Source organism: Phaenicophaeus curvirostris, chromosome 6, assembly GCF_032191515.1.
Source record: "Phaenicophaeus curvirostris isolate KB17595 chromosome 6, BPBGC_Pcur_1.0, whole genome shotgun sequence".
Classification (NCBI taxonomy): domain Eukaryota; kingdom Metazoa; phylum Chordata; class Aves; order Cuculiformes; family Cuculidae; genus Phaenicophaeus; species Phaenicophaeus curvirostris.
The window spans coordinates 59,924,812-59,941,389 of record NC_091397.1 but is presented as its reverse complement, the minus strand read 5'-3'; the positions used below and the strand labels follow the sequence as shown (position 1 = coordinate 59,941,389).

The following is a 16,578-nucleotide window of genomic DNA, read 5'->3' as shown; positions in this document are numbered from 1 at the left end:
TTTCCAAGCAGAGTATTCTCAGATATAAAAAAAAAAAATAAAAAATTAAAACCCACACAGAACAAAAAAAAACCCCAACCAACCAGTGAAGACAACTGGGAAATTAAACTTCTAGGCTCTTACGGCTACATCTAGGTGAGATATTTCAAGAGTAATGACTCTTAAAAAGTGTAAGATAACATATTAGTCAAGACTTCCAAAAGGTCTTTGAAGGAGATTACTTGGAGAAATCCTCTCAAGTGCTATAAACGTGAGCACTGAACAGGGCTGTTCATGGGTGTGATTACCTGTAGTATGTGAACTGAAGCTAATGCTCTTCAGAGGAGAAAATACAGCCATTAACAATCCAAAGACATCCCCATAATACCTTTTGCATACATTGACCTATTTCCTGCTATTAAAAACAAACCAAACCAAAGCCACAAACAAAGCAAAAATATTTACTAGATTATATTGTCCTGGGAAGATGGACTTGTAGCCCGAACTGGTCAGATGTCAAGGGCAACAAAACTCTAAGCACTAATCCGTAGGGAATAGTCCTAGGCACCAAAAAGATTCCAAGTAAAGGGCTCTTCACAAGGAACAACAATCCTTTATGTTCCTGTATCCCAATTTCTTCTAGTTAACACAGCAGCCAATTGTAAGTAAAGAAATGAGATTTGGTCTGACAAGCAGACAGAATCCACGCTTTCAGAGAACACAACGCTAAGATTTGTACTGTAGCCGGTGCACGGGAAAGTCAGACTGGTGGGACCTTGGAAAGAAAAGATTTAGACTCTCCGTCATGGAAAGCCACGTACCTAAAGTGAAATCCGTGCATTGCCCACAACCTGTAATCTTAACTCTCTCAAACGGATTCTGAAGGGATCTGCCAAGTCCTTATCTACTTTAACTCCAACCAGCTACTGCTGCAACTGAACTGCCACAGCGAAGGAAACCCGAGCGCCTACAGCTCTACCAGAGCGTGTGGGTCTTGCAGTGATGCCTCATGGATTTGGTCCAGAGTAGCCCTGCCTCGGGCTGCCCACAGCTCTGGGCAGCAAAAAGACACACAAGCTAACTCCTGTGTTTTTCCTCCATTTGTGGCACAGCTTGATAACAAAACCAAAAATCCCCAACCGACCAAAAGCAAGCCCAGCACCCCTCCGCAGCCCCAAAGATCCCACCTTCAAATCAGTTTTACTCTAGATTTACATGGAGCACCCTCCTCCCTTTCATCAGTCAAATACAATGCTTTGATAAACTAACTCCTGCCTGTAACTCACGTATACACACATGAATTGTACATACTCCTCACTTCTTTTTTGTTTACATTTTACAGGAAGCCATTCTAGGCCCTGGGAACAGACACCATCTCCTCTTCCAGCAGAGCCACCTTACTGCAGGGGCCTCTCCAGCCCAAATGGTCAGGAATCCAATACACAACAATCTTGCAGAAATCAGCTGCCAGATTTATTATTCTACCTGAAAACCCCAAACAACCAAAAAAAAAAAAAAAAACAAACCAACCACCCCAAACAAACAAAAAAGTGGAATAAAAACAGACTTTAAATAAACCTCTTAGGTACATTTTAAAAAGGGTTAATCAGTTCAGTGAAAGACTTTTGTATCTTCTGCTGAGAGATCATGTAATGTTGGTCTGATTGCTTGTTTTGTTCAGTGAGTCACTACCGTATACATATATATATATATTTCTTCTTAAATATTACACATTTGATGCATTTTTTTCTCTTTTTTTCTTCTTTTTTTCCCCATTTTGTCCAACCCCATTCCCAAATATCCATATCCTGCCACAGGCAAGAGGCGCTCTGTGCTGACATTAAAGAACCAAAACCAATCCAAGGACTTTTCATCAAAGCATGTTTCATTTGAACCTTATTTCAATGGAAACCACATTTTTTTGAAACAATCTTACTCAACCTTTTCCCTCTCCTTTTTGCTAATTCTGCAATTTTATATTTCTGATTCTAGGGCGATTACTGAAAATTCAAGTGCCATTGAGACTTATGGATGACAGAATTAGGTGACATATTAAGGCATATATACATTCCCATAAAATATGTTGTCTTTTGGGTCTGAGTACATTAAATACCTGCCAAATGTTTCTTATGCACCTGTGGTTTCTAGGGACCACTACTTCTTTACTTTTGACTAACTGCATATTACAATATTCATAGTTTAACCAGTGTCTTAACCGACAGAGGATGGAAAATTAACCCATCACCTACGATTGTCTTTGAAATTGATCTATTATGATGAAAATTATTATTCTTGTTTTATTATTATGCACTCATTTTCCTCCTGCTTCTCAGGAATACAGGAAAATGAGGTATCCATATAAGATCTATTTAAATTTCCCTGGGCCCAAAAAGAAATCCAGATTTTAACCCCCTCCCTTCCTTTAAACTAGGAAACATTATACTTCAGAAAAGGTGCTCATAAATATTTAAAACTTTTGGTTTTCTTTCAGGGCATTTCTTTTTTTCGTTTGACATACAGAATAGTGTGTGTAGCTTGTGTTCAAGATTATCCCTCTCAGAATATAAAACAATTTGAAAAAATAACAACAACAAAAAAAAACCACCTCAAAATTGAAATTGTCTTCTGAGCATATCTGATCACATTTACATTTAGTGTCCAAAACAAGTTGATTGGTAACATCAGTGCCAGCACTACGTCATACAGTGACTTCATGGTATTCTTTGACAGTTCATCTAAGTCTCCGTTCCACCGCAAATTACAAAAGGTTCTGCAGAGCTTTCCTTAGCAAGCTGAAGCTTACTAGTCATTTGTGGATGCGCGTAAAAGCTGCTTATAGCACAGCTATGGCGTAAGCAATTTTCTAAGCAATAAATGGTTCAAGTCATCTATTTTGTCCTGAAATGCTACCTGTAGTTACAGCATTGCTTATAAATGGTCATAGTAAATTCAGCATCAAAGATAATATTACAGAAAAAGACAGCAGCAGAAGCATTAGCATTATCTAGTATTTATATATGTTATCAACATAACACAGCATAAAAGGTTTAAATGCATATTAATGGGTACCGTGTCTAAAAATTACTAAAGTACCTATTTAGTGTATTGGATATTTTTCTCAAGGAGTGCTTGCTGTGTCTAAACAGCATAATTAGATATGTGACTTAGTACAGTTAATTCCTATTGATTAAATAACTTATTTATGTACCAAAGGAAATGGAAGGATACAAAATGTTTTCTCCCTCCCAGTCATGATCCTGTATTTAATGCTGACGTGATCGTCAGAAAGCCTACCACACGTAATTACTACCCTCAAATAGATTTGAAAGGTCTAAGTCATAGCATGGGCCATACATGTATAGCAACGTGTCACCAGATACAGCATGCAGCTTGCAGTTTGGTCAAGGATTCTGCTTGGTCAGTGTATTTACCTTTTTTTGAGGTCACACCTGAAGAAAACCTGAAAAAAAGGAAAAACTCTCGAGATAACTGGTTGTCTTCAGAGGCATGGTGCAAGGTGCGCCACTGCAAGCCAAGCTTTTAAATTAAATGCTGTGGTATATACTTTGCCTCTCTTTGCAAAAAGACAATTAAGAATGCCAAGAAACAAATGCCCTAGGCATGCTGTGCTGATATCATCAAGTAGTTATTTTGAACAATGAGAATTAACTGTACTACAGATACTCAGAGAAAATGTACAATATCTTATGCTGATATGAAACAAAACAGACATGATATAGCTTTTTTTTGTACTTAAAACCTGTGTGTTCCCTTCTCAAACTTAAGTAAAAAGCAAACCCACCCTTTTCCTCCTGTTACACAGAATAACATTTAAATTCCAACCCCTCCCCTTTCAAATAAAGTGCGCTGTCCATGGCAGACGGTAGGAGTAATGCAACAGGAAAAGCCCCTTTTAGTGTACTATTTAAAAACAAACAGAAGTCGATTCAGCTTTCCTCTGGGTCTTGTGAAAGAGGAGAAGCCTAAAGGAGGGGAAAACATCCCGTTCACCGTCACTGTTGTTAATAGACATAGCCTTCATTATAGGGGTGGGTGTTGCAGCAGCCACCGTCCTGCATGTAGACCATACTCTCGTCAAAGTGGGACAGAGGGACAGTGTCCTCCTCATTGATGTGGCGCTCCATGTCCGTCTTCAGTAAGGGGCGCTGGTTGTCTGGAAAAGCCATGGAGAAAAGCGCTTCAGGGTCGCAAACAAACTTGTAGACGTATCTTTCTCCAGCCACCTTAGGACAACAGAAGGGAGAAAAAGGTGCAGTGTAAGGCCTCATGGTTTAGCAACTCCAAGTTTAACAGCCTTGTGAAGAACTCACCTTCATTATGCAATTAATAATGCAAAGACAACAGTAATTTGCAGAAACAGACTGTGCAAAACTCTCTTGATTTTGTCACATGTGATATCCTCTTGGAAAATGGACTAAGTATTGTAAACATTTATTTATGATCATTTCCTACGCTTAACTACAGATGGGAATTGTTCTTATTGTAAAATGTAAACAAATTGTCGCTATACTTGCAAAAGAAAATGACTAAGTCCAATACTGTGCAAAATGGAAAAAAGATTCACATTGCATGATAAAATGAATTTTACTTTACGCAGATTGATTCATACTTAAGTATAAAAGCACTTAGTTATAATGCATGCTGATTGTACAGGGACAGTGTAAGCAAATATGTTAGCTAATATGTACTTAGCAATTGCTCATGCAAAGCTGGGACATTTGGATTTGCTTATGGAGGGGCAATTTGTCCAAATATCCTAAAGTCTTTCTTTATTCATAAATAGCACCATATGCCTGTGCTTCATCTTCCTAAAAGCTAAAGAATAATAAAAACAATACAGAATTACTGTCTTATTTTACAAAAAAGGTCAGTATAGTGTCTTTTCAAGCACCTTAAAGAAGTATTTTCAAAAATATGAACCATGTTGCACGCTCACAGTTTATTAAAACTCTTTTAAAATAAAGATCAAATTGTCTGCTTCTTGCAACTCCAGAAAGCATGGCATTGGAAGCAAGTGAATGAAGGTAGCAAGTGTTGAAAACTTAATTCTATTCTTACGGGTGCAAAATAGTCTGAAGCATCACCTTAAATTTTCAGCTTACTAATTCTATAAATAATGTAAAGTTTTGGGAGAAGCTATATCTGCAATAGAATTTTTTGCATCAAATATAGCCATCAAGTTTGACAGACTGAAGTCTGCATTCAGAAACTGGGCATTTGCATAACCTCTTACCACTGCTTAACTTAAAAAAGGGAAAAAATAGGCATACAAACCTTGTAGTAAAGAAAACTGCTCTCAATCTACAACTGCCATTAGTTTTTAACATACACTAACTAGCATGAGTGATCCCAAGCAACTCCAAACCAAGACTTCGCAAAATCTGTTGGAGAAGTTGCCCAGTAACCTAAGCCAAGAGCATTGCTGCCGTTCACGGAATTGGAAAACGGCAGATATAAACATGTTAGTTATCCCAGGTCACAAAACTTACATGAAAAGATATAGAACAAGTTTTACAGAACAAGGCTCTCATTATGATCTTTGATCACACCTGCCAGTTTTGTAGATAAAGCAGACAGGTCTCTCCTATTGATTTCTCAGTCCATCTACACAGTACTATATAGCAAGATTTAAAATCACACATGTAAAATCAGCAAGCCACAGTAGGACGGGTTGAATACTGTCAGCAAGACCAGACTGTTATACATAAATTATTGTTAAATATTTCTCATAGTTCAGTCGACTATAAAATACTAAATTCCACTTAAAAATGGTATTATTTCAACACTACTGGTAGAAAAGTATTTAGTATGTTAATAGGTATAATTCTTCTCCTCTGTCTTGCACTTAGCAATGTACCCAAGCACTGGGCAGCTGATTTGGATGTGCAAAACATTATTCATACCATACTCTACTGTTTGACTTATCCAGGTGCCAGGAAGCTCTTTTGGATATTTTTGAATGTTACCTCTTTCCCTATGATGTGCATTTTGTGAACAAAAACCACAGACATTTTTTACATAGAAAAAAATATTTTGATGCATATACTGGGCCTGGTAGGTGAAAAAGCTTAGTGTTTGTCTAAATAGATTAAAAACCTGCCAAAAGCCATGCAGTTACAAGTACTCCTCGTGAAACGACTTACAGATTAATATGCAACACTCCAGTGAAATTTAATACAAAATTAGCTACTCACCTTTTGCATGATTCCCTTTTCATAATAATAGCGAAGTGATCGGCTAAGTTTATCATAGTTCATAGCTGGCCTATTTTTCTGAATCCCCCAGCGACGTGCCACCTGCCACAAAAGTGGATTAGCATTGATTTGTTAAATGCATTTAACAAGCAGATCTTATCATCAGATATTTTATTGGGGGACGAAGGAGGGTAAACCCTGCAGGTGGAATGCATAAACACAGGAGAAAAGGGTTCCCATGACCTGAATTTCCCACATGCTACTATGATTTTTAATTGGGCACATAGTCATCCATTACATCTGAAGTAGACTTACTTATTTGCAAATGCGGTGGAGGGTTGAGGGGTTTTTATTATTTTTAATAAAGAAAATCAATAAAAAAAATAAAGCCATACAAACAGATCATAGACAAAAAATATTTATCAAGTTCCACCAGAAAACTTTCATGAAAGATGAAGACTCTTCTTCAGTTAGATACTGTGGATAATTGTACTATTCCTGTGTTTTCCTTTCTGTCAGAACACGAAGTTAAATTAAAACACACACACACACTTACTTCATGAACTAATAAAAACTGCACTTGGAATGACAGTGATGTTGAGATTAAGAGAAGACACAATAGTGAAAAGCCAACTCCCAGTCTTAAGTATTACTTCAGCAAACAAAAAGAATTATCAGAGGAGGCAGGGTAAAATTGCTTAGAAGAACTACATGGTAGTACGAAGAATGCGACAGAAATTTCATAGTTGCAGTTGTACAATTTCCCTTAAAAAATAATAATAAAAAGGGAGTTACAAGTAACTCGTGAAGCCATTCCATAGAGAACAAGATGCCTCCTGCTCTGACTATGACTTCTACTTGCCTTACACTTCCTGTTTTGTTGCCAGAGGTAGTTCTGGACAAAGAGACCTTTTGTTTAAAGATCTTAACTGCTTATTCTCCGCTTGAATTTACAACCAACTATTGGTGACATTTCAATTACTGACTACCATGTCACCAGAGGAAAAGAAGTCAGAACTGATAAACTCTTTAAGGTACGTATTATAAAAATGTCTGAGAGGTGCAGATGCATAAAGATCTGGGAAATGGAGAGAGTAGCCAAGCAGCTTCTCCACAGATTGCTCTATGAAACTCTACCCTAGGTGTTTTGATGCAAACCATAGATGACATGCAGCACTGAGAATTGAAGGGGACTAAATTAACAACAGCAAAAACCCATTACTTGGATCTCCACCTAGACAATAATTTTTAAAATTTCTTTTTAAAGCATTATTTCCTTTCTGTGGTGCAGCTTTTAGGCTTATGTAAATTATCATCGTGGCTGTGCTAACTTAAGCCACGTTATAGCTGTGTTGAAACATACCTCTAATCGTGTCAATTTATTCCACCTGTGGATTTGGCCTAGATGTGTAACTTTGATTCAACTATTCATCTTTGTAACACACGCCTACATCACTGCTTACTCCTGCCAAGTTTTTTTTCTGCATTAATCAGAGTCCTAGAAGCCCCAAACATAGCAGGCTTGCATAATAAATAAACACACAGCAAAGACAATTACAACAAAACAATGGTTAAGAGTATGCTATATTGTGTTATTTTGATATTCCTAAACAAACAAGCAGGTCCAGAAGCAGTCTTAGTAAATGAGCCTTCCTGTTCCACAACTGCACAGCATTTATCAAGTCTTGCTCTTGGAAAGGGATTCAGGCTTCTAGCCTTCTGCTCCACTTTCCTGCTGAAGGCTGCTCTCCCTGTAACAAGGCAGCAGAAATAGACCTACACCTAATTTTCAGCCTCCACAGTTCTTTACATTCTGTAGACATGGTGTTCAAGGAGCTGATACATATTCATTTTTGTTGTCACTCTTTCTACAAGGGCATAAAAAAACCTCTAGAAAGGGATTGGATGGGAAGGTCATATCACTGACATCCTAACCTGCCACAGCTGAACCAACAAGCTCTTTGATTTCCCCTCAATTTACACTTGGCAACCAGCAAAAATGTGCAACTTCCCATAGGCTATTCTTATTTTAATCGACAGGTTCTGTCAGATCCTGACACTCATTTGAAAACAACTTAGGCTCTTTTGTAGTCCCTAAGGGCACATAGGAATGAGCAAGTTTCAAGTAGCCTGCCTCCTCCAGATCTTGGATGCAGTGCTGCTCAAAAACCCAAAGGAAGTGCTACCATGTCAGACAAGCAGATGACCTGGTTAACCTAAATCAGAATATCCAGTTCTTCAGGGAATTACACACTAAGGAAACCTTAGGGTTTTGTTTTGCTAACAAAATTTACACAGTTTTTGCACCATCTACTGGGAACCATTTTTCAGTAAAGCTCTTTAATCTTGAAAAACTTTGAACATACTAGGAAGACACAAAATACTGAGACTGGGGCAGGGGGGAAAAGTCAGATACCTCATTCACCAAAACCAAACAAAAGCCTTTCTAAAAATTTCACTCTGTTCTGGGCTAGGTCACACAACTAAGAAGTCATATAGCCTGCTATGGCTTCAGACCTGCCAGCAAAGTTTTGGTAGCAAATCAACTGAGACTGTTCTGTGGTCAGATCCTCAAATGCACAGTGTCAGGATCTGCTATGGCAACTATCACTAGCACGAGGGATGCTCAGACAAACAAAAACCAGCATACGTGTTCTTTCGACAACCTGCCCCTCATCCAGGCCCTTTCAGGAAGGAAAAGGACATAAGTGCTGTCGCCATCCCCAACTACTGTATCGGCCCCTTAGGGCTGTTGGCAGATGATGCAACTTAATTGCAAAAACTCTTTCAGATTGCTTATACCAGCAATAGCAAATGGCAGAAATATCTGGTGGAACACAGAAGCAGCCTTACAGCCCCAAACCTTCCTAGTCCCCTTTAGCTCAGAAGGAAACCTGACAGAAAATTTGCTGCTGTCTCCTTTATTACCCAACCCTGTTCAAGGGACGAAATAGTAAACTGGAACAATACTGCTTTTTGACAATCCTTATCAAATCATCCACATCAATATTACAACAAAATTCACACACACCAGATTTTCCCACAGTTTCCATGGCTGTTTAGAACACAGGATAGATTATTTAATGTTGCCCAGTTAAAAAAAAAAAAAAAAAAGTTTATGTAATAAATTGTTCAATTTAGTCATGTTTATCACACAAGTGAACCAAGTCATGCTTCAGCAAACGTTCACGGATACAAGTAATTTTATCTACCCCACGAGTCCTTCATGGTTCAGGGGAGCTGTGCATGTGCATCCTTAGCTTAGCATCTAAGCGTGCATTAAAAAAATCTAATGATACAGATAAGCAGGAAGACTCTCAAGAAGGCTTTAAAAAGAGGAGTGTTCATATAATTTTCATAGGATATTACTGCCTAACAATCAACCATTAGCCATCAGTCAGACTGGGGTCTTTCACTCTACAATTCCAAGTTCCCACATCTTCACACTGAAAAGTAGCTGGTGTTAAAAGACATTCAGGGACAAGTTTTCAAAGGATTCTGGAACACAGTTCTACCCATAAAGTGATTCTGAGAAGTCCAAGCCCCACAATTAATTTTCAGTATTTTGTAACTCTAGTACTTGCAATATTTTTATTATGTTGCGGGACTAAGAAATTAATTCTATGTTTAATCATACTTCTCTCCTAACTTAAGCACCTCCCTTGCCAGCCCTTTCTGTCATCCTTCTGAACTGCTACTGAAGCAAAATATTGAAGGAAACTATGGGCTAGGTCTGAAGTAGCACTATTAAATTTGCAGAATGGGGTACTGGATGTTGGTGCATGCTGTCTGTCTAACCCACCTCCTCTGGCTCAATCAGCTTGAATTCCATGCCTCGGCCAGTCCATGCTATGAAGTGAGAGTTTGATGGATCATCAAGAAGAGCTACCAAAAACTGCCACAGCTGAAGCGAGCCTCGCCGTTGGTATGTGGGTCCCTCGCGGTACATACCTGGCTCCTGTTTGACGTCACCTGCACGAAATAGAAACAATTTCAGATGAGCAATGCACAAAAATCACCATCAGTAGGTTTGTCAGATAAAATGGCAGATCAATTATTAGGGTTAAGAAAACAAAGAGGAGGAATTATTGCTACCCAGCCACCCACAAATGCAACATTCTCCTGTCTGTTGTTAATTGTAAACACACTTACAATAACACATTCATATACGAAAAAGTACCTAAATTCAGTCATGATTTATGGAAGTCTCCCTAAGCCTTTCCCCATTGACTTCTTACACATGCAAATCTCACCTGCAAGCCATTTTGCAATACCCTCTATCTGTAAAAGCATGAACTACTTTTTTAAGCAACCCTGATGTCTGAAGAACTGTGTTTGTGTACTATACTTTGCACAAGCCCCAGTTTGGAAAATGTAGCGTACGCTTCATAAAGCTGCAAAACCCTATTGAGTGAAACTTCTTTCGCATGCAAATGCTTCTAAGGAGAATTTGACAAAGTATTTGACTTAGACTTAAACAGCATGTGCTTTATGTATAGGTATGCAAATCCCGCAGATATGCGAGTTCCCCTGTGGCATACTGGACTTGTATATAAGCCTATATTACTTTTACCCACATCTACATATTAGATTAGCATTCCTCCTGAAAAGCAATAAGCTAATCTTTCTAAAATTTCAAGTCCAGAGGAAGCTTTTAAAGAACAGTAGTATTCTGCACTGTTCCACGAACTGCCAATGAAAGACCACCCCGCTACATCCATACTGTGCCTCTGTTTTTAAATCATATTCATACTAAACAATTCATGCAAACAACAATAGCTTAAAGGTCTGATGATGAAACAGAGAATGTTTTTTTTCTGCACAGAATGACAGCAATCCTTGATATGCTGGTAAAATTCCGCATTTCAACAGCAATACTCTCCAATAAGCAGTGTGACCTGTTTAATACAGAAAGCCAGGACTTCACAGTCAGCCACAACATTAAGATGCTCTGATGGCCATTACAGAATGGCTCTGTGTAGTGGAAGGAAGAATAATAATATTAAAAATGGAGCACTTCCTTTGGTAATCAAGAAAGAAAATTGAGTCAATAGCTGTGGAAAACAAATACATCAACATAAGGCTTTTTTGTTTATGTGAGGTTCGAGTTCCAGTCCTGACAGGCCGACTTTTTCAAGGACAGAATTTTTTGTTTAATGATAGCTGTGCAATGCGCAAATAGCAAGTGCAGTATTACAGAGGATCAGATTCTTCACCTGTGCCAGTCTTTGATTTCAGACAAAACAGCTGAGAATCTACTTCTGAAACACCAAGACTACCCCTGGGCTTATCCCACTTTTTCTTTATTGGCCAAAACATGAAGACACATCTGCTATTTTTTCCTAAAAAGTCATAATGTTACAAATATAAATACACCTATCGGTATCACAACATCAGTTCTACTAGAGCAGAAGGTGTTCTCTCAGTGGACAGTGATACAAGTTAGCAGCAGACTGCTTGCTCTGCAAGCACACAGATTTTTCCAAATTTTTTACTTTCACTTTATTTGTATTTCTTTTCCATTTTCACTCCCTTCCTTGCACAAAACGCAAATAAACAAAAAGTATTTTCAAGAAAGGCATAGAGAAATGCTATTCCTGAACAGTTTTAACTTCTTATACTACAGAGTCTGATTCCATAGCCATAAAAAAATATGAATTTGCCACTGATACTGAAAATAGATCAGGTCCACAATAATTTCTGAGTAAATAGTCCTCCTGGTACAACATGCTTTAATAAGAGAGCAGGGGGTGTGGAGGGGGAGCATACATTCCAAAGCCAGGATATAAATATAATAAATCACCCTTTCAGTGAACATGTCCATCCAGTGACAATGCAATACTTGACTGAGCAGTATTTAATTAAGTTTAATATTATTTAAAATACTCTGTTTATTTCTTGCCATTCCTTACCAACCTGGAATGCATGTGATACCTCCATTTGAGGAATGTGCAGTTCTTTGGATTACTTTAGAGGCTCCCCCCTTCTTCAGCAAACACAACAAATGTTGCTAGACACACAGTAGTTTCATAATGTAAGTGACTCCCGGAGGAAAACAAACGAAATAAAGCTGGAGAAAAAAACCCAGAGTTTTCCAGCTCTACTTTTAGCTATGGTCAGAGAGACGCTCACAGGTTTATCAAAAAGTATCTAATCTTTCCTGCTAAAATAAAGCTGAACATACAGACACTAACACAAAGAAGTCACTGCAGTAAATTTAAGTAACTGGTCTCCAAATTAATTCCCAAAGTTACAGACTAACAGAATCACCAGCAAGAAATAATGAGCCGATCTACCTTGCCTATAATGAAATAAATCTGAAATCAACTGATTTACACCAGGAAACTGATGTAACATCAGGGCAACTGAAGATAATTTGGGCCATTTATTTTAATTGACCTCAGAATCCCTCTTGAAAAAAAAAATCTGTTGTATTGGGTAGCGTTGTGGAAAGATCATTGATGTGTTATCAATCCCACTGAAAAATAACCACTAGTACAATGTTTAACATAGTGCAAATATACAGAAATCACACAAAAATGCCCTACGCACTCAGTCCCCACTATTCATCACTTTGCAGACAGCAAGACAAAAGGCTTAATCCTCAGGAAAACCAAGGCTGCTGCTTTCTCTGCTGTTTTGCTAATTATAAGAACAGCTTTCATTAAATCTCAAACAACAAGCAGTATGTGATCATCAGTGCAATGGAAATCCTCCTATTACTTCTCAACAGTACAGCAACTGAGCTCCTCTGTCACAACTCTCGATACAGCATCTTTTGCTGGCAAAAGCTGAACGACATCCTATTGAAAAGGAGACTTTGGTTTGAAGAGATAAAGGTCAGCTTTGGTTGGGCGCACCACAAATGGTGTGTTAAGGAATCCTAAATTGGAATGCTACCGAGCTTTTTTGATCAGCAACAGTGAAAATCCCTCATGTCTTCCTTTTTCATCTCCCCACACAAGAAAGAGAGAGAGAGAGAGAGAGAGAGAGAGAGAGAGAGAGAGATGTGTCATACATACATACATACCATCAAACTTCTCTGGAACAACGCAAGTGTCATCATAAAACTGCCTAGGTCCCTTTTCATACATACAGCCTGTAAGTTAAAAAGACAGAGGTGTTTATATAAAAGATGCATGGAGAAAGAAGAGATCATAGGCTGAATGCCAGAGGGAACACTAAGTCATAGAGGAATTGGTCCCACATTCTTTACACACCGCCCAATTGCAACATTTTGGCCTCAGTTCACGGGTGTTTAACTAACGTATACATTCCCAAAAGACTGTTGATCTCCACCTGCAAAAATGAAAAAGCACCCATTTTTTCTCTATGATTTATACCAAAATGTTTGTTTCATTTCCTGTTTGAACTAGCCTGGCTTTCACTTTTAACCATTAGTTCCTCTGGGTCTTCTCCCTGCAAGTCTGAAAGAGACCTACTCAGCATTTCCTCCTGACACTCACAAAAGTTACCCCTCCCTTGATGTTTCTTCCAATTAAGATCACTCTGTAAAATTTAAATTTTAACATTAAAAGACACTGTCTGCAGCCCTGCATTCTTTCTAGCACTCTCTTCTGCACACACTCTTACTATTCAGTACTATTTTAATGTTTTGCTTAGAGCAGAACTGTACTGCATGCCAATATCAGCCTCACCAGTACTACTTACTGAGAGAAAACATCTCCTCCTCTCCTGCCTCCCTATGACCCTCCTTTTGAGCACACAAATATTACAGAAGGCCTTTTTGCCATATGGTTGCAATATTTGGTTGGGCTGTTTTTCACACTTTGAAGCTGAGGAGGAGGCCCATCAAATAATTTTTTTCCAATATACTGTTTCCCGGTTCCATAGGACTGATCTACATTCAGCATACTAAAAAAACATTTTGTTTAATGTGCCCAGATGACCAAACAATTCAAATTGCTTTGTGTGACTGCGCTGTCCTGCCCGTTATTTACCACTCTGCCTATCTTTGTGCCATAAAGTTATCTATTAACTTTGTTCCGTATCTTTACTGAAAATGTTGAATAGCAACACTCCTGATATCAATTCCTACAGAATTATAATAGAAACAATCCATTCAAAGATGATTGGCTAGTGACACCCACTTTCAGATCTGTCAGTTGGCCAGGTCTTAATGTATTTAATGTGTACTTTATTGTTACTGCTTTGTGCTAACTCCTTAATCAGAACGCAATGCAGTGGCAAACTGAATGCCATAAGAAGTCTAACTATATGATACAAGTATCTTTATCAATCAAAGTTTTAATCTCAACAAAGAACAGAATCAGATTTGATATGACCTTTATTCTATAAAATCATGTTGACCGATTTCCAAATACAGAAACCAAATATTTATCAAACATCACTACTTTCTCTACGTCACTCATAACAATTTTACCACCTCCAAGTACTTACAAGTGCATAACATGGCTAAGATTGTTTTTCCCCTATCTAAGCTGTGATTAAAACGCAAATCCGCGATCTTAGCCCTGCAGTATGTGTGTTTTTCCCTGATGTCTTTCACTTCCCTTATCAAGCTTCTGTACTTCATATAGTTACCAAGACTGTTATAAGTTTTCATCTCTTATTTCAACCTCCTTGTTAAATACTACCTTTTATTTCTATTTTCTGCCTTTATTCTACACACCAGAAGCAGGTGGGCTTTTGGCCAGATTTGTTATCTTTCCAGTTGTGACTTTTCAGTAGTGAATGAAGCCTAACTAGAGGACTTTGGTTCATACATCTGTCTGAATTCCCATCAACCTCAAAACTAATTTCCGTTAGGTCTGTGAAATTTGCCCCTTGGAAGAAAAACAAATAAATCCTAAACAAACAAACAAAAAATCACATATATGACAAGAAAGTTACACTAAAGCAGGAGAGTGGAGGGTACAAACCTCTCTTTCAGTGGTTATTTTTTGTTAGTTCTGTTGACCTTCTTGTTTATAATACCTATAAAGTAATGAACCCTGCCTTACTGCAGTCACCGAGCGTTTTGGTATATCATATCATATGGCTGTACAATCTGGGCTAAGGAGCACTGAAACACTGCAAAAACCGAAAAAAAAGGAAAAGCAAAAAAACTTCATTGATAACATTTTAAAGTATGAAATGGATTATTTAACAGCTAACTGAGCCTGTCACACCAATAGCCTGGGAAACAGCAGAATGGATGAAATGGACAAATTGACAAATTTTTAAGTGTCTCTTCCTTTCAACTGCTAGAGGCCTTGAAATACGGAATGAGTGAATTCATTAAAAACTTGCTTCTATCCTGATCAACCCACAGCACTAGAAGAAGCTACAAAAAAAATCAGTGCACAAAAAACTCAAAACTGGGAAGGGAAAGAAAGATTATATGCATCTTCCCAGAAGCAGAATTAAACCAGTGAACCCCAAATCCCTCCAGGCTTTTTAATTTTTTACGTTTCTCTCATACAAAAGCGATACATAATAGGAAACTTAACTTCTGTTCTGTTTGGGTGAGCCAGGAAGCCTTCTTGCCTCATGTAAATGGAATGGCAGCTAGGCACTTCTGAAAGGAGAAGACAACAATGCTAATCAAAAGACTGTCTGGAATTAAAAGTGTGCAGGTTATCAATGAGACAGGCTGCAGGCAGAAAAGTAACAAAAAGGGTGCAAGTTACAGCAAGGGGGAACCTGTCAACACACAGTCAGCATTTCAGAGCAGAGTGCACAAGGCATGGCAGAGGGAAAAAATCATAATATAAGGATCCCAGATCCCATCTAACATAGGCACTTGAACTCAAGTACTTACTGTAATCAACTTTGCTAAAAGCTGAATCCCACGGCCATTACACTTTAGGCTGTTCACAGACCAAAAAACCCACACAAGACAATACAAGTATTTTAAAACCTGTGCTTGTATCTCTAGCCTTGTAACTCATTTGACCTAACATTTTAATCAATCACACAGAAAAGCTTGCCAGTGACACTGCAGACTTACAAATTCTACATTAATACAAGGAATGTCACAAGGAATTTAGAGCAGTGTATTGCTTTAGGCTCCAGTTAAGGATTTGAAGGGTTAATGAAATTTTCTGCAAATTTTAAGGATTTACTCTAGAAACTCAGATGTACCAATTCCACCCTCCACCTATACATCCTTAAAAAAAAAAAGACACATCCCCTCAAAAAATTAGTGTGTGTATTTGTTTGCGACTGATCATCTCTACTCTAATCTGCAAGAGGAATAAGGAAAAAACAGAGAGTTAATGAAAATGGTGTTCTTTAAGTCTCTTTCTATTTTTAACCCCCACGTCTTGTGTTGTCCCCAAGTAACCACATCCTGTGCACAGGGACTTGCAAACAGAAGTACACCATAAATGTCTGCCCTTCTAAACCATGTTTAACCCGC

The 16,578-nt window shown here is 38.2% G+C and overlaps 1 protein-coding gene across 2 annotated transcripts in view; it reads right to left on the bottom strand.

Annotated features, from left to right (window-relative positions):
* Positions 1-1,461: 1,461 nt before the first annotated feature.
* Positions 1,462-16,578, bottom strand: part of ETV1 (ETS variant transcription factor 1) — a 66,411-nt gene continuing 51,294 nt past the window's right edge. The window contains exons 6-10 of one of the 2 annotated variants that reach the window (XM_069860366.1): positions 15,669-15,735; positions 13,225-13,295; positions 9,997-10,166; positions 6,195-6,296; positions 1,462-4,223 (exon numbers count right to left, since the gene is read on the bottom strand). In XM_069860366.1, coding sequence (XP_069716467.1) covers positions 4,002-4,223; positions 6,195-6,296; positions 9,997-10,166; positions 13,225-13,295; positions 15,669-15,735 — 632 coding nt within the window. In that variant the 3' untranslated portion in view covers positions 1,462-4,001. The remainder of the gene's footprint in view (positions 4,224-6,194; positions 6,297-9,996; positions 10,167-13,224; positions 13,296-15,668; positions 15,736-16,578) is intronic. The other variant, XM_069860365.1, reaches the window with a different exon arrangement.